Raw genomic sequence first — 25099 nt, forward strand, 5'->3', positions numbered from 1 at the left:
ATAATACCTAAGCAAATATAGCTTCACTTACATTAAGTTGTTTAAAGTCACTTTTGCTATTTTCAGTTTTATAAGTTTTCATTTTAGAACTAGTTCAAAATTTTAGAGCTAGGTACATAAACATGCGTACTACGCTGCTTATTAAAATGAAAGAAAGAAAGAAAAACTTAGACTATCTTAACTTAAAAAGTAAACACATAACTGTGAGGTATGGAAAACTTATGAAAGTTCATAAAATTCTCTCTTTATTAACCAAATAAGCTCATTCGACATCATTTCGATCATTTAAAAGGTAATTAAAACTAGGTAAAATACTTTTTATTCACAATTGTAACAAATTAATCAATGGAAATTATTTCAATGACGTATTACAAGCTGATAACAATGTTATGCATTCTAAAAGTTTGTACTTTGAAAATTTCAGCTGTTATATAGACGCATGCGCGTAATTTACGCACCACCCCTTAAGCGTTACGACCGCCTCCCTCGTGCAAACACAGCCTGAAAACTCAACCTTCACTTCCAATACACAGAGTCCATCAATGATTTCTAATGAAATTTCTGAAAGTACAAAAAAATTATTGAAGAATTATCATTTATTTCCAGGCTCTAGTTGTTATTCCAAATCTAGATTAAACTTTTCATCGTTTGAAATTTTGTCTGAAAATTTTACAGGAAAGAAAACTCTACTGCTTTTCATTAAAGTTCATTTTAGATTGTTGGGTGGGATTTATTTTACAGGATAACTGAACAGTACAGAGCTACACGTTAGTCGGCGACGAGCCCTGAACTGAAGCACACGAACCTCTTTCAGTCCGTGCACGCGCAACTTATTTCGTAACATTGTCGCCTGTGTTTCTATGTAACTTAGGAAGTGTTGCCAAAATTTATGCGTTTTTAAAGTTTGAAAAATAAATTCCTTTTACTTGATGCAGATAGTCACGATTTTAAAATAATTTGTGACTTTTCTTACTTTTATGTAAGTAGTTAAGTTTATATTTCAATTTTTGAACCCGATCTGTTTAAATTTAACCTGAGCTCTATATTCATAAAAATGGCAATTAAAATTAAAAATTCGTTACTTAAAACATAACTTCAAATTTACATTTTTATTATAATAAAAATAGGAATATGTTTAAGATTAAAAAGACCAGAGCACAAAAATTTAAATAGTTTAAAATATGATATATCTAAACTTGATCCATAACATTTTAGCCGAAAGCCAACAAGAACTATATGAACTTTATGAATGAAAAGTATTAAAATAAACGAAATGTTGAACAGCTGTAGATATTGTTAAATCATAAAGAATTCGTGGTACTTTATCCTATAATAAATAAATGGGAGTAAAATGTAAATCGTATTTAGCGCGGGCGGCAGGCGGGCAGGCGGGCAGGCGGGCAGGCGGGCACGGGCCGATCTCGGCATATTTGCCATTTCCTCGACATTCCCCAGTTAATTAAACCCATTTGTACACTGTCTTGCAAAATATAATTTATGAAATGAGGAAACATTTCAACACTTTGAAAATATTTTAAGACATAATTCGAGTCTTGGTAACTAGATTAAATTGCAATCCTCATTTACAATATGTTAACGTTTTATTTTTTAATTTAATGGTAGTATTTATATAGAAATATTTTGATGTTTCATGAAGGGAGGCTATCCATAAACAAAGACCTTTCTCCACCTCCTTGTCGATATCAAAATAAGCCCGCCTCAATCTTAAGCCCCGCCTACTGACAGAAGGTAAATAATATATCTTTACATAATATCTTATGAACAATTTTACGAAAGCTTTATATACTATACTTCAAGTATATGGCTCAATCGTAGAATAGACTATGTATATGGATGATAGAGCATAAATATTTAATACATAGAATGCATAATGCGACTTCCACAATCTAAGTAGGTAATATTGTAATATGTATAATATAAAACATTGAAGAACCACAATCTTCATAATTTATAAATTACATCACATAGGTACCTATGTTTCGATTATTTCATGTGCAATGCCTACAACTGCGATACGAACTTATGATTATTGCACGTAGGTACACGAGCAATTCGTTTTTTCATATATATCTCGATATTTAATATAATCACCCTTAAACGCTAGTAAATACAATACTATCAGCGAACAAATGAGATACAGAAGAAACTTTTGCAGCCAAGAAGTTAGAACAGTGCATACAATGTTGGAATAGCAGCTCTAACAAGCTGAGCATCTGAAGTTGTTAACCGTCCCGAGTGGCTGACCGGCGCATAATTCTGTAGCCGCACTTACTAACTCCACGCGAACGGGCACTTCGAAAGTGTTCGTGCCAACAGTTCGGTCGAACCACCCACACATTAATTCCTTCCGCATGGATAAGTGCCGACGATAGACACCCAAATATTAGGATATGGACACGCACTCGCTAGGCCGCAATCGTCAAACACCTGCGGCCAGAAATCACATCGTCTACACCGATCATAAAGGACGAAAGTGAGTACAAAATGTTCTAATCAACGATGCCATCAATTACTTGCCTCTTATTCGTCGCCCCATAGATTTGAAGGGGAATTTAAACTTAACAAATGAGTGCTATTATTTCTCTCAATTTAGCCTAACAAGTAAGTTAAAGGTTCACCGAAATGTGGAACTCAATGTCCGTGAATTTCGTAATCTTCATTAATTTAAACCGCGAGTTTCTCTTCAGACTGCTGTTCTTGTTTTGCTCCTCTTAATTTTCTTTCATAACTTTATTTCCATTAGTCATGTGAATATATTTTTACGTTTAAACATTTTTATGCGTTGCTTTTATGTCATTTTATATAATTGAAAGCGAAATAAATCTATTTACGGCATTTTTATGATACACAGAAAGTATTTTCTGTCATAAAAATAAATATTAATAAATTAAATAATCACACTGGTGACTGGAGTAACAAGAAAGAATATCAACCGCACGTATAAATAGTTCTTTATTCTTCACAATTTTTATTAATTTAAATGTGTTTATTTTTTTATCAATAAACTTAGTGTTGTCTGCGTAAATTTATAATATACGAATTAAGTGATACTCAAACATAATTAATTAATTATTCTTGCTGTTATTGCGAAGTAATAGATGCTATCTAAACACGGGGATAACCAAAATCATATTACTTTTCATGATTAACTGTCAAGTTGAACTTAGTTTTCGAAATATTTATTGTTCTAAATTCCTTCTAATACCGACTTAGAAATTTTTTGACTTCAATAATATATCACTAGATAATAAAATATAGTCAAATGCCTATCTGTCCGTCTCTTTGTTCGAAACACATAAAAAAACTACTCTACCGATTTTCAGTTCAACTGTGAAGGATAACGTAGTTCTTGAGAAAGGTTTTGTATTTAAAATTTTAGACAACATAGGCGAACTCACGGACCGAAAGAGTTAAAAATTAATTAATTAATTAATTAATTAACATTGTCCAGAAATAAATAATATGCGCAGTTTTATAGAGATCCTCGTATTTATTATTTTACTATTACACTACATATCGCTATGGATTATCTACATTTAAGTAATTATTGAAACTTTGACATTTTTTTGCTCTATACAAACAAACAAACACAGATACCTGTAGATACATGCGTTATTACGTCGGCGACATCAAAAAAAGTTTTTCGTCCGTATTTCACAAGTACGAGTAGTTAGTACGGTTTTATTGTGACAGTAGTATAAATCATATCGTTCACCGTACTAGCGGTGACAGCTACATTAACATACGTCAGGAATAACTGCCCTTTTTTGCTCAGTCAGTCCTGTTGTGAAAGTAGTTCAGTATTGTTCAAAGATTTTTTTTTTTTTTTTTTTTTTTTAATGCTATAGGATAGCAACCGAGCAGACGCGTCGCCTGGTGTTAAGCGATACACGCCACCCATTAACATCCACTCCACTGGGAAGTGGATGTGTTGCTATCCTCAAAGGGATTTGGAAGGATTTAGGGAGAAGGGGGCGAGGATGGGAGGGAATGAGGATAGGGAAGGAGAGGATGGGTAGGGGATGGGAAGGGATGTGGGCCTCCGGACCCCTCACTCACCGTACGGAACGCGACAGTAAACTGTCACTATGGCGCCGATATTCTGTGAGGGTGTGGTACCTTCCCCGGTGCGAGCGTGGCCCAATTCGTGCCGAAGCATGCTCGACTCCCACTTCAAAGAAAGATACAAACATTTGCAAAATATTTTCCTTTAATTAATACAATTAAATCGAAGGTATTTCATGTAGAGCCTTCATGTAAAAGAGGAAACAGCTTATTATAATAAATTCTCATAAATAAATCTACTCTAGTACATTGTAAAACTAAATACAATTACAACATTCAATGGAAAAGTACTTAGCAAAGGTACACGTATGCTTTAGATTCTGGAGCTTGAAACTCAAACATAATGAAACTCTAACAACAGTTACAACTAAATTTTCACATTGATTATATATTCGAATGTGTTACATAGTAACGTTAAGACGACAATAGTAATAAAATGTGACACAATCAAACATTTAATTCGTGTCCAAATAAACAGGAGATAATATTTAAGTTCCGGTTACGTTTAATAGATACAAAAATCTATACTAATATTATAAAGAGGAAAAGTTTGTAATCATGTATGTATGTATGGTTTTCACGTATAAACCTCTCAACCGATTTTGATGAAATTTAGCACAGACAATCTTTAGACCCTGAGAAAGAACCGCGGACCGCTAGTAATAAATAATTTTGAAATAGTAATATATAATAAACAAGTAATTAGATTTTTATTATAAGAAATAGTCTGGATCTCGTTTAGTTGTGTAAACTGGATATAAAGTTTAAACAATGTTAATAAAATATTACATGCAGCCAATGCCAATGCTAGGTACAGGCTGATTCATACTCAAGTCCTATATAAAGCGTTTAGTGAATAAAACTTACGGAAGTGCAAACAAGTTTACCGTTACAATAATTCTATCACATCCCAATATAAAAATTGAGGTGTACAACCAAATTTGAATAGAAATGGTACCGCGGTCCACACGGCCGCGGCGGGGTGGCGAGGTGCGAGAGGCGGGCGAAAGTTGAATGTGTGTCACGGAAGGACAGCCGAGTTACTTGCACAGTTTCCGTTAGTCACATTTTCGCAACAAGGTATTCACATTTCGAGACTGGAAAGTTGGCGTTATCGTGTTTAAAATAGAACGACAGTCCCATCTAACTTTGTGATGCAAAATGGACACGTCAGTAAGACGTGGGTTATCTACATTTAAGTGTGTTTGTTTCGGGTTATTAAATAAACGGTAAGTCGTGGTGGTATTCATACGTTTTATGTATCTTGATTCAACCAAATTTAATACGTCTGTCTTCTAAGTCTCCAATTATGAATTATTTATAATATTTAAATTCAAGTTTAATTTTTTTTTAATCATAACATAATATTATTATGTTTAATGAGAATCGAGAATCGAGGGACAATTTACTAAACCACACATAATTGTGTATGGAAGCGCAAAACATTAGTCGAATTCGAATAGTATGTACAAATTTAATGTAGAAAAGCAATTTTAACATTTTCATTCAGACTCTCTCAACACGTTCCAAACTCGGCTCTGAGTGTATAAGTATGGGTAAGTGTACAAATTGATTTATTGAAGTTAAGCGGGTTTCCGAGTTGCGCCGGAGTATTCACAGGCCTTTGCATTACAGATAAAGTGGAAATAAAAAAGAAACTTCACAAACAGAAATCCCCTTGTCGCGAGATTTACGAGCCGACTCACCTACCCTACAAAATAAGTTATAGGGGAGCGGGGGGCTTGTTGTTACAGGGGTAAGAAGTTACACGCATTTTTTACCGGGATTTTTAACTCTTTGGTAGACGTAAGTGGACTCATTTGTTTCGTTATAACATCGTGCGTTGCAAAAAAACAATCAGTGACCCGCCGAGCGGCAAACTGTTAGGTTATGTGCACGTGTCTCGATTTCCATCAAGAAAGTAACAAAATCTTTTACGAAATTTTTGATTCCTGCTGTCTATATTTGTTATTCTCTAAATTTTTTTCACCTCGAACGTTCATAATGTATCAAGTTTTAATTTGTAATAGCGTTTTATTCTGCTATTGATATCCATTAATGGCGGCTTTAATTTTAATTAAAAAACATACCATGGGGCAGGTTGTTACAATTTTTCGGGGTAGGTTGTTACATGTAAAGACTTGCCTCAGACCTTGTATTATCGTTCATCTCATTGAGTATCATATTTTAGAAATGACTACGCTGTACTTAAAAATTAGAATAAATGGAAAGAAATTGAAGCTTTCGTTCCGACGGGCGCATTCTTGCTTTTTAAAACAATGGTTCATCTTTCAATTCTTTTTTAATTCTAAATACTCAATGTTTTTTTTAGAATGAGAAACTATAAAAGAAAAGCGGAAAGAGGTACAACTAGTCAAGAAGTTTATGAATCTGCTGCGGCAGAAGTACTGCAGAATAAAACGAGCATTCGTAAAGAAAGCAAAATGTAGTACCTACCTAGTAGATTTTAGTTTGACTGAAGTGCCAAGTTAAAAAAGTATAAATAATTTATTACAATATGTTAGTATTTACTGAAGTTTTCTAATTCAGTAATGAAAAAGTGTTTTATATAAGATTGAAGAAAGTTCCTCCCAAAGTTATGTGATTATTACTGTTAAAAAGTTGGAAAATTACGATATAGATATTATAATTGCTTATAAATGTTATACGACCGTTAAAAATAGTCTCTTTTATTCATAACGTTTTGAAATAATAAAAAATAAGTGATTTATTATTGTTCATTTTGTTTATTTACCTACTGTAACATCGTACCCCGAAGCTGTAACAACTAGCCCCAAGTCAGGGGTAAGTTGTTCCAATCGACTTATTTCAATAATTCTTTATTATGAGAAAAATTACGTTAATTTTAATATTTTTCCAGTGCTATTCTACTAGCTGAATAGACATACTAATGATAAAAGCAATAAAATGTATACATTATTTGATAGCTTTTGTAATATTAATAATTATCTAAAAATTGTAACAACGTGCCCCCCGCTCCCCTATGTAAATTTTATGTTTTGTTCACATACAACACTTTTACACAAACGATAAAATTGTTACTACCTGTAAATTATATTACTGAGTATCGATTTTATAAGATATAGGTTAATGATCGAAGAGTTACCCGAACTACATTAGGGATCAATTTCAACTAATACAATTTTATAAAGTTTCAGTAAAGCTAACAATTTTCTTTATTAAACCTTGAATGGAAGTTGTTCAAGCTACGTGATACCTTCTGTGATAATTATGAACAGACACGCAAATAACGTCACATCCTTTTGTACAATAGAAGATAGATTTCATATTATAACAAAAGCATTTATGATTCGAAGCATAAAACATTTTTATCTTTTGATATAATGCAATTGCGATAAAAAGTAAAAAATTATTTATACATTCTAATAAAATTATAGTTAATTGAGTTTGTGTATTGTTATCATTAGGCGTTAGTCCGATAGTAATTGAATAGCGACGCGTGTCTACGGGTAGAAAATAGAACGAGGGAGAGAATTTCGTTGTTGTTCTGATGTGATATTTATTCATTGCAGCGCAGTTCAGCAAATGTCAGCAGAATTTAAGCGCTATTTTCCGGCCCTGTTTGTCAATTAAAATATTTTGAATCACTGAAATCATTCCAATGGTGGTTAATTTGATTATTTGAAAACTAAATGCATTGATTTATTTGGTTAAAACTGTTCGCACGTTATTCTAAATACTAAAATCAGAATTCAAATGGTCATTTAAAAAAAGTGTCGATGTTGTGTTTATTTGAATGATAATAACAATTATTTTATGTGAATTAAATAGTAAAACTTCTGATTTGGCTATATGATTTTAAAACTAGCAGATAATTTACATAGGTTCTCAAAAATTTTGCAACTATGCACTTACTACTATCGTATCCTGATTTGTAAAGCTCACATGACCATTGACCAACCATCCATTCGGCCCAGGATTCATGTTTCCTTCAAATAATTAATGAGTGCACTGTCGATGAGGTATAAAATTATTCGATTCAGTTGACAGCGCTAGTTGATTTCGGACCTACCGTGCCCGCAATTTATACTGCATGTCACGTACATACTCACAACTGTGGCTTGTTTGTTCATTCACAACGCGAAACTATTATAAAATGATTAACAATTCCTTTTACGGTTTAAGACATTTATTTCTTAAAAAAGTCCTTTTCTTCACTTTTACCTAAACACCTTCTTTATTTGAGTTTTCATATAAATAATACGTCTTCAGCACTAACGGAGTTGAAATTGAATATTTGAGGCTTGGTCAGCTTTTCGGCATATCTCTAAACACTATTTGAAATGTTTCAAAATGCATAATTTATGAAAAGCCAAAGAGAAAGAACAGTACTGCAGATGTCCTGAAGACCTGCAGTACCTAAAATATCTACGCTAAGCTACAGATTCAGTTGATTTAGTTACTACGGATGGTAATAGTTTTCCGCGATATGTCCAACCAAGCTGATCTGAATATAGTTGTGCGATGTGGACATTCGTTTCAGTTCGTAGCGAGATAATAATTCACCTTATTTTTGTTAGCCGTTTTTCCTCTGTTATGTATGAAACAAACGTAGTATTGTTCAGTATATTTCGACTCTATTCCAACCGAGGGTAATAACAGCAATTGTTTATTGTTTTGTGTTATCATTAAGCCTTTATGGTTGGATGTGATTTTTGTTGACCTTTTATGTTTATTTTGCTTAATACGGAAAGAACACAGTTAATATTGTAAATTTAACATTTTAAGGCAAACAAAGCTTTATTTTACTAATTACATTACATAAACAAATTAACATGTATGAAATGATACGCAAAATATAGCGATTATTCGGATGAATGGTAGATATAAGATCTGTACCTAAGGGCAACATTTTTCGTCATGAAATAAGATGATTGACTAATTTATCACATTAGTCAGAATTTTTAGATATCGTTGATGTGAACGATATCCGATATTGTTATTCGCCATCATATTGACGTAACTTGTGAACTATGAAGAACGAAATAAAAACATAACATAATTAATAGTATGTCATTGTAGCGAACTACCGTCTTCAGTGTAAATACGCTTTAACCAAAAACAATACTAACAAGTCTGAATCTAACTTGGCGTATTTACTACAAAACCCACAGTCAAAATTAAAGCCGATTATCTCTAAAATAATGTTTTCCGAATAAAAGTAGTGATTGAAGCAGATTTATCGTGCGCAATCAGATCAGATGTTAGTATTCCATCCGAAGCTCGCGGGAGCAACCTCGTACCGGCTGAATAATTTACACGCACCTTCCTCTGTGATCTGAGATTCTAGTAAGGCGGTGTTGATGTATGTCCTAGATCCTACATTAAATATAATACAGGCTGAGATTTTAAAGAGAAAATTATGCTTTGGGTGGAATTTGTTATATTGCAAGATTCAGATCATTTATTTGAGTTTTTGTCTGCTGTTCTCTAAATAACCTGGATCTTAAACAAATAAAAATTAGTTTAATAATTTAGCGGCCCGAAGTTAAAATATTTGGTCCTGCGCGTTTGTAATTTTTATTCCTGACTATCATCACTTTTGAGTTAAATAAACAAGTATTAATTTTTAATAGTGAAACAATCTCACATTACCACAAATACATATATATATATAGTTACAATAGTTATTACTGCGTGAAGGCGCGATTTCAAAGTAATAAATAAAAATAACATTAAAAATCTATCAGCATTACAAATAGAGTGTTAGCTAAGAAAATAATAAAGTTGTACATTCAAAATCAGTGCATAGCCGCGCTGAGCTAGACGAGCAAAAGTGAGTTAAGTTGTCGTTGCTGACTTTATGAGTCGGCCGGGGCAACTTTTGAACAAACTTCAAGTGCTGTAAGTAAAGTGTCTGCAACTCGCCTCCGCATTACTTCCATACGATTTCACGATCTCGCCACGATCACTTTAACTCACACATGTGCGACGCAAGTGATGAAGTGTCATTGATTTCCTATTTGTTGCCGCTTTCAGCTCTTTTAGTATTTTTGTATCAAAAATTTAACTCAAATTTATTTTGGCACCAATTTTGCTTCACGACGACTATATTACAGTCTTAAAGCTTTCGTTTTCATGATGTTGTCTCATTTACATTACTTAATCGTTATTTGCCCAATTCTCTCAATTACCATTATAGTTATTATGCGCTCCAACGACAATCTTGAACTTAATAATTGCACATTACAAACGAATGTTTTTATCTATACTATACGAATATATTTATAAAGAGAATGTAAAATTACCTTTTAAAAAACTAGCAATTTAAATTTATCAGGCGTTAATCAATGGAATACCGAGAGAAGTTTAAACACGTCTCATTAATTCGTAATGCAATTATGTTCTGGCCTTTTATAAATGTCAGTGGCTGTTAAATTAAATTCGAATTTCATTATTGACCCTTTATTTCTGATGCTCCTAAAATTTGGTACAATTAAATCAAAAGAAAGATTTGATTTGTATTTATGTTTATCTGTAATTAGAATATACATACACTTAATATATTATGTAATATTATTCAATAAGTATATTCAATGTTTAAAAATATTACCTCTATAATATGATTTAATATTAAACAATATTGATTTGATTTGGTTGCATTTAGAATTCTGAGTAAGTTTCACGTCAAGTCGTACGTTAATCCAAAACAACAACATGAGTACAAACATACAAAATGTGCAAAGCAAATGTGTCCCACGCAGTAAGAGTATAAATAACGTCACATTATAACAATTCCAGCAAATTGAAAGATCGAGAAAGGGGTAGACAAGCATATCCCTCGGAGACGTAAGCATTGTTTTATGGTCGTCGGGACGCTAACAAACTTCGGCAACTGCTTTATGATCCTAATTTATAAGTGAGTGGAGTATTTACGACTCTTTCTGGAGTCCTCCCGCGAGTGCGTTCAGCTCCATTGCCTCTAACCGCTTGTGATCGCAACTATTTCTATGTGCAACTTGTTATAATATGCGAACTTCTGTCTCCACAGAGTAGATCTTTATAATGATACAATTTTCAAAACGTTAGAATGGAAAATTATACAAAGAAGTTAAAATGTTGTAACAAGAGTTAGAATTGAAATATTTAAGTTTGTTACTAAATTACTTTATAGAGTACTCTCTTCTGCTCTTTATAACGTAAAAATAAACTGTCATAAAATTTAAACTTCTATTCTCATAGTTTCAGCACATTTCAGGCTTCATCGTGGCTGTGAGAGTTTGCTATAAGTTTAATATAACATTGTGTTAACTGTATCAGGCTACTTGTTACACACGTAATCGGTCACGCCTTCCCTGTGTGCTTGGGATTTGAAGTTTCACCTGAGTGATTTACAATTTGTGAGAGCTTTATGAAATTTTGCAAGCATAAATTAATTTTCAATTTGCCTTTGACGTTTCGCTGAGCCGGCCTAACATGTCTCTCAGGCGAGGTATTAACCCGAACATGACGCCCTGTGCCTATTCGCTGCACCATATCTCTCTATACAGGTACGCTTCGTGTCATACACATGTTATGAGAAACTTAATTGAAATACTACACGTCCCTTGCGTTCGTGAACTCGTTTAGCTCTTATTTTATTATGCCAATAAACAATCGGTATAGCTGCAAAGCCTGTGATAGAAGATTGTGCTCGTATGCGCTGTACAATATTTTTATGAGGATAAGACCTGACATTCTTGTTTGGTGATTGGTACTTGTATATTTTCAGGTTTGAAAGTAATAAAAGTCGTTAGGAATCGGTTGCAGTTATTTTGTGTTCAACAAGATAAAGTCGGTGGCCTATAATAAATACAATTAGGTACTTAAAATTAATGGGGCGTTAAAATGTAGAGTTATGTGAGGGTCTTACTAACTAAAACGATGTTGTAGCTGGACTTAAACATACTCGTATCTTGACTCAAAGCGCGGATCATAATCACAATTACAGTAGTGAATATTGTAATTTTTCAAACTAATGCAAATAACGAAATGTCTATTGTATTTAAAGAACGATCTGATTTTATGGAAAATAAAACACTATAGAAATAAAAAAAACACAATTAATTGTATTCTTATATAAACACAACCTATTCTTTTGCAATCAGCGAGGAAGCAAAAGGGTTATGATAATTACCAGACATAAAATTTCAAATGTAAACTGTGGCCTTAATCCAAATGCAATTTGCTAGCAACCGACTTAAAGTCGGCGAGAAATGTTACGCAAATAAGTACATAACGAGATAAACTTGTTTCTTTTCCGACTAACTCCCACAATTTAAAGTTAGAAGGTTCTCTTATATGGACTTTTATTTTAAGGTAATGCTAAAAATAAATTGTAATTATTATGTTATGTTAGCTTAGGATATTTTTAAATTAATATTTGTGTATATGTTAATATAAAAGCACAGAATACATAATAGTAGCTAAACGCTAATAAAAGTATAAGCTTTAAGAATATGACAGTTTTAGTGGAAAACGACACAATATTAGACGTTCATAAAGTTCAAGTTCCGTTCTCATGCAATAGAGTAACTTTAGGCATTGTGTGCAACCATAAACACTAATCTAATAGTGTCTGGATTTTCAGCCAATTCGCATCGCCTATGTTCTCAACACGTTCACAAATATGTTTTATTTAATCTACTGATTATTTCCCATTAATCTAAATATTTTTAATTAATCTATATTGTCATTAGAACACAGCAACAGCTTTAAAGTTAATAAATGACAATGTTGTAAAAAAATCCTGTTTCTTTTCTTTAATAAATTAATAAAAATAAACAAACGTATTATAATAGTCAAAAATGATCGCAATCGTTTGAATTTCAAACTGAATAGTGTTTGAATAATGCTAAACACAAAATGGAGGTCGCTAAGAGAATTGGGTTCGGTACATTGATTTAAATATCCGTTACTGCGGCGATGGTCCCTCGTCACGAATGAAATTGCACTTGATTTATGATGGACCTAGACAATTGCTGAATAATTCTTAATAATACAGTTATATAATGTTAATAAAACTAATTGGCAACAGATAATATTTGAAAACGCTAACATTTGCAAAAAGGATATAACGCGCGCTTCATTTCAAACATCGCACTCAATACCCCGGATCATTGGATCGAATATTAATTTGTACGACGTTTGGAGTGTTGTTCATGAGCGGTAAACAAATCAGCAATCATATAATGGCACTCGCATACACGGTGTATAGCGCAAAGTGCTACGTTGTTGAAGTTAATGGCTATTAGTTTGGTTCGTTAGCGGAATATTGCTAACGAATGTGCATCTGCCGCAACATTCCAGCGGTGAGGTATGATGTGCGGTGCGATGCGACGCGGCGCGGTGAAACGCTCAATTAGCGCACTCCCTACTCAACTATTCTACCTCACTTTTCATATAAAACGCCTGTAATTTCACGCTGTGCAAGTACATAGCGTAAAAATGTTAAACAAATGGATATAATGTCACGGGCTGTAATGGGTCAGAAGCGTGTTGGAGAGGAGCGTTGTAAACTATGAATGGATCGAAATATTTTTAAAATTTTATTTTGCTCATTTGAGAGCGGTTGTAAATTATTGTAGTGATATAAAATATGCAATGCAATAATATTGTAGCGGGGAAAATAAATCCGACAAAATATCATTTCGGTAAAAGGAATCGCTTGTCCTATTAAGGCGTATCTAGAAGCGGGGGAAGCTCAGAAGTCGAGTTGGCCTGATGGAGATGATTAATATGCCTCATTTGCGGCACGCGCCCTCCTTGCTACGAGCTACGAGCTACGGACTACGGACTACGAGACGATGCTACGTGCCTGAATACGTACATCGTTTACGCTTCCGCGCAGAAAATTTATTAGATTCACCCCATTTATACCTTTTATCTCAATTATATACATTGTACTCAATACATTTTATTGTTGATGTACAACTGAGCTTGCCAGGATTTTTATGTACTTACTTACCTATGTGTTACGTGATAAAAGTTAACCAAATTTATTTCATGTGTTTTTTTAACTATGATAAATTTTCATTTTGAAATTATATTAAATTATTTTATTTCATAAATAGTCAATTATGTATGTACATCTTTTTTTATACGCTAATTTTAGTGATAGAAACTTATGTATTATGATAGAAACTTATGTATTATTTACAATACCGTTGCAGTATACCTATTATGTAATAATAATATAAGAAAATCGACTCATTTATAATAATGGAGAAACTTTAAAATTTGTTTGACATATAAATATTCAACAACAACATACATGACCTAAAGCTTCTTTTGTTATGGTTAAATTAAAAAAAAACCTAAATTAAAAAAAATAAGATTTAATTTTTATTTTAAACTAGTTGTCCGCCCCGGCTTCGCCCGTGGTACATATTTCGCAATAAAAAGTAGCCTATGTCCATTCTCGGGTATCAAAATATCTCCATACCAAATTTCATGCAAATTGGTTCAATAGTTTAGGCGTGATTGAGTAACAGACAGACAGACAGACAGAGTTACTTTCGCATTTATAATATTAGTATGGATTTACTTCAATTAATTCATAAAATAAAATAAATAAAATTGATTTATTTCAGGAGTATTTCCCATACATTCAACTTCAAATAAAAATCAAAATAAAATAAAGTAATAAATAAAAATCAAATAAAAATTAAATTGCAAACTTTCTACATAGGTAACTAGGTTCATAAGTCTCACAATATAATTATAAAAAGGAGAATTTTTTAATACAATTTAAGGTGATCGTAAATCAATATACTATAAATATTTTGACCACGAATATATTTAAAAATATATAAAAGACCAAGATGTGTGGGCGGCGAGGAGATATTCTTGTAATTGATTTCTAATGCCACGTAAAACCCCCAAACGTGTTGCGAGCCTGGCCCGGGAGATAAACAGAGTACAGCGGGCTCAAGTGCCTTTCCTGAACGTTTTTCTTTCAATTTTTATCAAACTTGTTTACTACGATTATTATTTTACACCCATTTATAGAATAACATTGATGACTTCCGTGGCCTTAACCAGTTCTGATGGTTATATTCGATTTTAATTACATCGTAAAAATGATATTATCAATGGAGTGTGAACTCATAAAAATATGGAAACAGTCGAATGAAACTGCTGTATTTATTGATATTTTTTATCATTTTGTAATATCTTAATATATATAAATCTCGTGTCACAATGTTTGTCCTCAATGGACTCCTAAACCACTTAAAAAAATAAAAATAAAAAACCTTTTATTTTCTACTTAAGCATTTTTACAAGTTTCAATTATTTAAAAAACATTTTTTTTTTTATCTATGATATACCTAGTTACATTTAGTTCATAAATTTATACATTTAAAAAAGTAAGTTGTGTTGTATTATATTATGTAGTAAGTATAGCCGTTCATTTGTTATTTAAATACAATTTTTACTGTATGTTATATAATTATGTACATATTTATACTTATATTTTCATTATACATTGTCTGTAGAAACCCCATATTGGGTAAAGGCCTCCTCCAAAGATGCCCAAGTTTCTCTGTCTTGTGCAATCATTTTCCAGTTTGGACCGGCAGTCCGTATGATCTCGTCTTCCCAACGAGTCACTGGTCTTCCTCTATTCCTTTTACCTATCGGACCTTTCCAAAAAGTTACTTTCGTGGTCCATCTCTCGTCCTCAAGCCTCGCAACATGTCCAGCCCATTTCCACTTGAGTTTTTGTGCATAGTTTAAGGCGTTGGTGGCTTTGGTTATTGACCTTATTTTTGTATGTCGTACTTTGTCTATTTTCTTTATATTAAGCATGCTTCGCTCTAGTCGTCGTTGACATGTTGTGACTTTCTTTTTTAGGTTCGAGGTGAACTTCCAGGTCTGGCATCCGTACGTCAAACATGGTAGAAGGCTTGAGTTCATAACTTTTCTTTTTAAGAATGTAGGAAGGTTACTTTTAAAAATTTCTTTCATGCTCCAATATTTATTCCAAGTCTGTTGTACTCTTCTCTCAACTTCCGATTCGTTGTTTTTCCTATCAAAACTTATTCTCTTCCCTAGGTATATGTATTTATCGGTATAGTCCAGTGGCATTTCATTTATAGTTATTGGTCTTCTCCTGCTGTTTGTCATTATCATGGTCTTGGTAAGATTCATCTCCAATCCCACTTTAATACTAGCTAGATGCAATGATTCGATCATGCGCTGTAGCTGAGAGCCAGTTTCGGAAAACAAAACTATGTCGTCTGCAAATCTTAAGTGATTATAATAAACCTAAACCACTTAACCGATTATAATAAAATTCGCACACCATGTGCAGTTCGATCCAACTTGAGAGATAGGATAGTTTAAACATGTAGGTACCACGGGCGAAGCCGGGGCGGACCGCTAGTAAATATTATAAAAACCTGGCTGCTATATTCTATGCAATGCAATTAGAGTATGTGGGTATTTGAATTTTTTGTATGGTAACATTTTTAAATGATTGTCATCTATGTACGAACGTTGTCAGGTTGAATAGTGGGCAAGGTGGACAATATCCTTGCATGTTGCGGTGAGAACGCGTGCTAGAATTTTTCACTGTACAATGCTCCTGTCGCTCCCCAATCCTTGTAAATTTATAGCTCCTGCTGACGCTATCCAGTTCACTACAAATGTCTTTTTAAATATTACTTTACGTCTTGAAATAACGCTCTTGGATATTGTTCAAAAAGTCAGGTTTATGTTGTTCAATGTTTAGATTAGATATTTAAGGTACACGGAATGAACAAATAACTTTCATAATATTTTTTACCGTTCATATTTTTGTTTGTTAATATATTGGCAGTGTTTTTTTAATTAAAAAATATTATTTACGAACTCACTAATTTTGATTTTACTTATGACAGGTCTCAACTTGGTCTCAACTATTACTACTATTTTACTGAGAGTTTAGCACAAAATATGTCCGTAATAATATCTCACATGAGAATGTTGCCATAGATTTACAAGGTTATCTATGCCGCATGTACGAAATGCATTGAATGTTTTTTTCGTCAGACGAGTCCAATATTTTATAAAAAGCATCGTTAAAATTCCGAATTAACAAGAGTATAAAGTCAATCCATGAATATGAAAGTGCATTTTATTGGTTTTTGAAGTTAAAAAGCCGTTTTATGCTGCTTTTTCTCGTGTATACAGATATAAAATATATGGGGTCAGTTTCGAAATGAGTGGGTTCAAAACAATAGGTTACTTATAATAATATATCTAACAATTGGTTTGTATTTTTATGTTTATTATCGGATTTTAGATAGTATCAATTGTAGAGGTAGAGGTCAATCAACTGATTATTATTACCGCTAAGTAATTCAAATGTGAAACACAATTTTTTTTAATTGTTAGTATTTTATTTAATAAAAAAAATTGTACCCAATATAGTGATAGGATAGTGGCAAATGGGAATAGGAGTTTGTCATAACAGAGTGAGGGTAGTTTTATAAAAACATAATAAACTGAGGTAGTCGAAGCAATTGCAAACTATGTATTCTGTTCTGAAATGTGTTGTGTGGATTGAAATACTTTAATTCAAAATGATACACTAATTTTTGTCCAAATTCTGGTTTAGAGGGTATTACATAATGACCAAATGTGCAATATTTTGTTGACAATTTGAGGGTTAAATAAATTGCACGGTAAACGCTTTGTACCGATCGCTGTTTTAAATCTAACAACATCGCGTGACTCGTGTATATTAGGCACATGGCCCAACTGATGCCGCTCACGGCTTAGTAGAATAAAACTACAATTTTTATTCGTGTTTAACGCAACAGTTCTGTATTGCAGAGTTTAGCTATGCAAATGTGTTGCAGTTTATAATCCGAGAATGCAATATCTAACCAGTTTTAAGAGTATGTTTATTTTACACGACGTAGAGCTGGATGGAGGTACCAGTCCGCGGCATCATCGGTATAAATCTACATGTACACTAACGTTTTAATTGATTTGATTGCGTGAATGTTGTTTGATGTTACCTTTGTAAGTTTATTTGTTAAACGTATGTTGTTAGAGTATAGTGTTGTAACAGAGAGCTTCATAATCCTAAGTGAAATGAACTTTATTTTTATTGTTTTTCTTTGTATCAACGCGCAATCCGGATGTCAGTAGATAATTATTATACGTGATGACATACACATTTATACTTGTCCATAATAACATAACATAAATTCTTCTATTGGATTTATTTGTATTTTTTCACTCATATTTTATTTTTCTAGTGAGAGTTGAGACATTTGTATACAAAATAAAGCGGAATACGCTACGATCTGTTGAGCTAAAGGAAATAAAGTTATGATTTATGCAAGAGAGATGTGTTTCAAAGAGCGCTCGTCGTAAACGTTGTATTCCAAAATATTGTGTCCAATACAATATGTTTTCAGCGTGCTTGAAATATTTTATTAGTTACTTTGAAATTGCTGTGCAGTATTCGTTTTTTACGCTTTACAAAATATGTACAACTTTACAAAAGAGGTCATTATTTTGTAATCTAAGTTCAGAAGATTGTAGCTTTTATGTCGTACCTAAGTAATTTGTTGGGCTTATTAAAATGTCAATATAAAAAAATAAAACATTTTTTAATGTATCTGTTTGAAAAACAATAGAGATTGTTCGTTCTAAGTGGAGGTGATAATTTAAATCGCAGTATTTCCGGGCAGCCGAGGGCAATGAAATGTCACATCGTTTTACAAGCAATATTTTCCTTTCAGGATTCCTTATGCCGACAAGATCACTCCGGAGCCAATCCTCAACAACAATGCGGCTCGGGACACAAAGGCGGACTCGATCAGGAACAGTTATAATAGCCAATTCAAAGTTGGCATTTACGGCTGGCGGAAGAAATGCCTTTACATTCTTGTCATGGCACTCATGTTTATGATGATTATAAATCTCGCATTGACGCTTTGGGTTTTGAAAGTTTTAGATTTTAATTCAGTAAGTATTCTTAAATTTATATTTTTTATATATCTTGGAATAAAACCTTAACTGTTCTTGGTGAGATTTGTTTAAGGCGATAAATCTACTATTTAGCAAGTCAAAACATAAATAAATTTATTCATGATAACTTTACATGACTTTTTCCATTATTTATAACAGGAAGGAATGGGTCAGCTCCGAATAGTGCCAGGTGGTCTCCAGTTACTCGGACAAGCTCTAGTGCTAGATTCGTTGTTTGCGTCAAGCGTGAAGTCACGACGCGGCCATCCGATTTCCATCGAATCTTCGAGAAATTTTACAGTTTCTACCCGTGATGCTCATGGCATTGTTCAAAGTAGACTGTTTTTAAGTAAGTTTTAAGGAAATTTTAAACTTACCGTAATATGAATGATGAAAGAATTTAGTGATCCTTGATAGGGATGAATGCTTGATTTTTTGAACAGAACTCAGATGTAAAGAAAATAGCAATATAAATCAACAACACCCTCTAAATTCTGTCTGATCAGACTTGAACTATAGCCATTTCGATTTCGGCAGGTCACGATCGCTTAGAAGTAAATGTAGGGCGGTTAGAAGTACGTGACGCTCGCGGGGCCTTGCTCCTCGGCGCGGGCCACGACGCGGTGACGGTGGGCGCAGACAACTTGCTCGTGGCCAGCCCCGCCGGCGCCTCCTTCAACACCGCCGTACAAACTCCGCTCGTTAAGGCACCACCGTCTAAGCAATTGATGTGAGTACTACAAGTTTCGCTCTGTAGGTCAGAACCACGGTGACACGTATATTCATACAAATCCGGAACTTTCTATATTTTATATCTGTTCTGTGGTCAGGACGGAACACAATATACAACTCGGTATTAAATATTTATTCATTAATATATAAACATAATTTCATGAATATCCCAAATACTGGTAAAATAGCGAACATTACGTTATCTATGTTTAGAATTGAAATTCGTATTTCTGTGAATTGTTCAGCTTTATTATTATTATTTTCCGTCAATGAAATTAATATATTAGTTATGAATACCGAAATATCTCAAATTTTACCAACAATTGCAATATAAATTGAAATTATGCGTGTCATACATACCTGTACACTTGCACTACACAAAGAGCAATGCAATGCTTATTGATTTCAGCATGGTTCTATGTAAACATAAAATATTTCCCTTTAAGGCACATATAAATACAGTGGAAAATAGAACCTCCTCATTTTTAATATCGGTTGCAATGGTTAACCAGAACACGATAAATTAGGAGTTTTAATATTCTGTTTTTCTTTACAAATGATATACCTATCATTTCACATTCTATAGTGTTATTTTTGTTCAAATTAATCGCTTATACATTTTATATCCCAGGCTAGAGTCCCCCACGCGTTCACTAGAGATGCACGCAGCTCAGAACATTGCGCTGGAGTCGCGCGCCGGCGACATTAGTGCTAGCTGCCTCACCACGTTCCGCCTGCGGTCTGTTGCTGGATCGGTGAGCAACTTAAACCCTGTATAATAATATCTGTTTATTTTCATAACGTAAATAAATCACAATCATTACACATCTACATAAATTCACATACGAATAGGTCAGCAATTGAGAAAGTATGATGCTCCAGTTTATCCATATCTTTTTCTCTTATACAGATTCCGTTTGTTTTTGAAAAAGGATAGTAAACGAAAAATGAACATGGAAGAGTGATGACGGATATCACAATCGATGGTGAATGTGTAAAAGGCATGAAATAGACGATATAAGAGGTTTAGGCCATCTTTCTTTTTAGAACAAAAACTTTACACAACATAGATTGTAGCGACACCTTGCTCTGAATCGCGCAAGCGAAATGTTTCGCTACAGAGCTACATATATACAACTTTCCGACATCATCCATTAGGCCTTCACGGCCGCCGGCCGGCCAGTCGAGTGGACTGGTCGAGGATCCTCCCTTTTTCGATAGAGGAATTCCACCTTCCTTCCTCCACATAGATCAATAATTAGTACACTGTACAATGACCACTTGTAATGATAACTTCCCTTATTTCCAATATAAAAAATACAATGGCTATAACTCTATATAAAATGATACATCGCATAGTTTGGCATAATGTAGTTCCACCTAGTACGGGTCAGTGCTGAGTCGGGGACCCGACACGTATACTATCAAACATACATTATTGTAACAGTTGTTTCTTTTCGTTCGCAATAAAAATGATATACAGTTCAATTCGAGATTGCCGTTTGATATCGTGTATCTGATATTGTACATTATTTTTACAAAATACTAAGTCAAGTTGAATTTTTGCAATAATTTGAGGATATAATAACGTTTTACAGCTAATCAGCCTTCGTACTACATATTTTGGTACATGGTGATCTTAGTTCGAACAACTGTTAGTTCGAACGTCGAAAATAATAAAAAAACTAATAACGTATAAATGCAGTACGGATACAACACTTCACTCTTATCTCATTGCCATGCTTATTTTTTTAATTATTCATTTAAACAACTCCTAAATCGTTGTTCATAGTATAACAAGAAAATTTCTTTCAGATAAGACTAGACGCGCCAAGTATATATATGCCAAAGCTAAAATCAGCGTTACCACTGCCACCGTCAGCGTCACACTCACACGACCCACACCATCAGAATATCTACCAACTGTGCGCGTGTGCGAACGGGAAACTCTTCCTTGCTCCACCTCATGGGGTTTGCGCTGCGAGGGAAGAGAGTCTTATATGCCGATGATGCTTTGATTTTGTGATTGATGTAAGAAGACTTCGAGAAACAAGAATCATATTATTTTGGGTGCATGAATCAATGTGCCTATTTGTACATTATTATTGTGTATTGTTATATGTTTTAATTATAATCAGCAATTGGTTATTTTTAATAAAAAATCAAAACATGAATGAGTAAAAGTAATAAAATGTTTTGGTTCAAAGGTTACTTATTATCATCAACTGCTTTGAATATAAATAAATCACCATGAGACATGACATGAATTCTTCTCTGGCGACTTTAAAAAATGTCTGATGTGTTATAGTTGCGTTATTTTTAACAAAGAACAAGGTAAATTTAGGGGCTATTCAAATCTAGAGCTAAGAGTTTGGGCCAAACTATTACGCTTACAAGTTGTAATAAACAAATATTCTATAAAAATATCTTCTTACATCAAATTATTAGCAAATATGTGGATAGACAGTGTATAAAAATATTAAATATATAATGTATAGACAGCTTTAGGTGTGAGATGGTTTACGTAAGTAGAAGGCTTTTTTGAATGTATGATAGCGAAGACATTCCGAATTTTATTTAAAATCATCCCCCAAGCACATCAAGCTTTACAACATTATTGAAATTTAAAATCTTCTTCTACTTTAAAGAGAATAAAATTTAATTTAATTTTAACTAATTACTAAATCATTTAAGATGCGGTGAGCGAAACGTGACTCTGAGTTCGATTGTTTAAAGCCTGTAGTTTCAGTTTACGATTCACGATTGCTCACTGTTGCAGGTTTGCGATTAGCAAAGGCAGTTAACCCATCACAGAGAATACAAAACGCATTCCCGACCGTCTAAGTGATTTAGTACTGTAAACTTTGAATAAAATCATTATACAACGACAACAAACGTATCAGAATAGGTACATATAATTAATAACTAGTGCCTTTGGAGTCGCAATTAAGAATACATTGGCTGAATTATCGCAATTTCTTCGGTATGTTAAGGAATGTATACAATTATACATACATGGTGTTGTGATAGAATCTAGAAGTAGATTGTGTTCAAATCTGTATATTAGATTATTTATCTAAGCAAAGCACTTGTGTTTCAAACCCTATGCAAGTTTCAGTTTGAAGCTCAAATGTTAATGGGTCGTAAAGATTATTGTAATATATGATTCATATTATAAATTAAAAAACCAAATATAGTTTATGAAGTTTATGTTTCTTAGTACTAGAAGAAAACAAATTATCGAGTTTGTTGCTTGCTTCAAAAGCTTATTAGTTGCCAGTAGCCAGAATCTTTTTCTATGTAGATATTTGTAAAATTGTTGTAAAAGAGAAGATTGTTGATTATTAATATAATTGTACATATCTATATGATAGAAATATAATATAAATTACACTCATAAATAAAATATATTATAATATCCCATGACACGGTGATTTGATTTATCGTACTTGTATTGGCATGAAATTCAACAATATTTAAGAATGTTAATTTAAAGAACATTAATTTGTAAACTACAGTTCTTTAAACTAATGCTCTGAATATCCATCCGCCTTGCAGGAAGAAAATAATCCGGAATTTATAATTGAATCTTTCCGACAAACCGACAGAAGTACTTAATTGTGTTATAAACAAGCTCAGAATAACTTGAAACTTTGTCGTTTAATTTTGGTTTAAAGCACGTTTTCGCAGACCTAACAAACTAGTCGGATCCGTGTGTCGAAATTTCAAAGGCAATTAAATGAACATCTTTAATAGTCATCTGACATGCTTTATCGCTTTACTACGTGAGAGCTGTGTTCCGTTGACGAACTACTTGAGCCACCTTGCTTCTGACATTTATGTTTTTGGTTTGCATAAATTGCAAATTCAATAGAATGAAAGTGCAAATATGTGCTTAAGTTATTTTATGCCATGGAATGGATACCTTTTATTTTAGAGATAAACAGACGTATTATACTTATATAACCACCACCTAATCGTATCGATAATAAACACCACATCCATGAGAATGAAATAATAAACATTTTATGTAAATTGTAATATGCTGGCAAGTGAGCTGTACGAGGCGCCGTGAACAGTCACTAAAGTTTAATTAAAGATTAATGATAAATCGTCGTAGGAAGCTGCATTCTCCGCGTCTCGCACGTGAATAACGTCCGTTCCGCCAGCACTTAAATAACTTAAGCCGAGTAACCTCGGTAAATTCACTCCTTTTGTTTAGGGCGCGTACGCTAATTGTAGAAAGGACTGCAAAAACGTCTTTAATGAAGAAGCGCTACCGCCCTATTATATTCATTTAACCCCATTAAAGGTGCGTTATCTCGCTCGTAAAACACAATTAACCGTGCGGGCAAGTTAATAAAGGATAAGTTAATTCAGTTGTAGTAGATTTTATTAAAACGGATATTCTACTTTGTTAACAATTTCGAAATATCTACGTCTCGCTGTTCCATCTGTACCTAATTTAATTTCGTACTCCTTTGTTGTGGTGTAGCGGGGAACTCTTAATGCCGTTTCAAAGACACCTCGCGCTTCGCCGGCATCCACTGAGCGAGAGGAAATAAAGTTATGATTTATGTGGTAAAATATGTTGCTGCTGGAATCTACGCCGGAGCCTGTCATTGAGATAATATTACTACGTATGGAGGAGACACCACGAACAAAATCTGTGCGCCATTTTTTTGCTCTAACTAAGTTTTAAAAATTATTATCTAGTTAGGTACTTACCGTTGAAAGTTATTCCTTTGCACTTTTCCGTATTATTTGTATTATTTGTGCAATATCGTAACACACACGAAGGCATATTTGATGCGTTTTACTTTAAAACAAATAAAAAATGAGCGTGCAGTTACGCCATATGGCGTATGTTGAGCGGAACATAAGTGATGTAGGCGGTGTCGTCTCCATATGTAATCCCAATGGAGCCTGTAAGCATTTCATACGCGAAATGACGTTTGTGGATGTTGGCGGATAGAAGCGCAATTACCTACTATACCAATGTTATCGGAAAAAACATATTATTATACTTTATTACTACGTTATTTTGTACTTGGATAAATAGGTTTTTTTACTGAAAGTAAACTTCTTGTAATAACAGAAGAAATTTTTTTCAATAAATATGCCAAGATCAGTGAGTCACCACGACGAGAGATTATGGATAAAAAAGTAAAGGTAAGTGGTTCCAAAATATTATTGTTTTATACAAAACATAAACTAAGATAGATGTAGGATGTATGTTTGTCGATATGTTTGATCATGTTATTGTAACTCAGAAAAAGATGAACCATTT

General features: G+C 33.3%; 1 protein-coding gene across 2 annotated transcripts; it reads left to right on the forward strand.

The window, feature by feature from the left end:
• Nucleotides 1-790: 790 nt before the first annotated feature.
• On the forward strand, nt 791-23190 carry LOC123692108 (delta-sarcoglycan-like). 2 transcript variants are annotated; one of them, XM_045636751.1, is made up of 7 exons: nt 791-979; nt 2177-2494; nt 18849-19074; nt 19237-19426; nt 19615-19807; nt 20441-20564; nt 21625-23190. In XM_045636751.1, exons 2-7 carry the CDS (start codon nt 2412-2414, stop codon nt 21817-21819), a joined length of 1011 nt encoding a protein of 336 aa, XP_045492707.1. In that variant the 5' UTR covers nt 791-979; nt 2177-2411; the 3' UTR covers nt 21820-23190. The 2 variants fall into 2 exon arrangements, with proteins under 2 accessions (XP_045492707.1, XP_045492708.1); XM_045636752.1 differs by lacking the exons at nt 791-979; nt 2177-2494 and adding an exon at nt 18036-18120.
• The last annotated feature ends 1909 nt before the right edge of the window (nt 23191-25099 follow it).

Source organism: Colias croceus, chromosome 5 (assembly GCF_905220415.1).
Source record: "Colias croceus chromosome 5, ilColCroc2.1".
Taxonomy (NCBI): domain Eukaryota; kingdom Metazoa; phylum Arthropoda; class Insecta; order Lepidoptera; family Pieridae; genus Colias; species Colias croceus.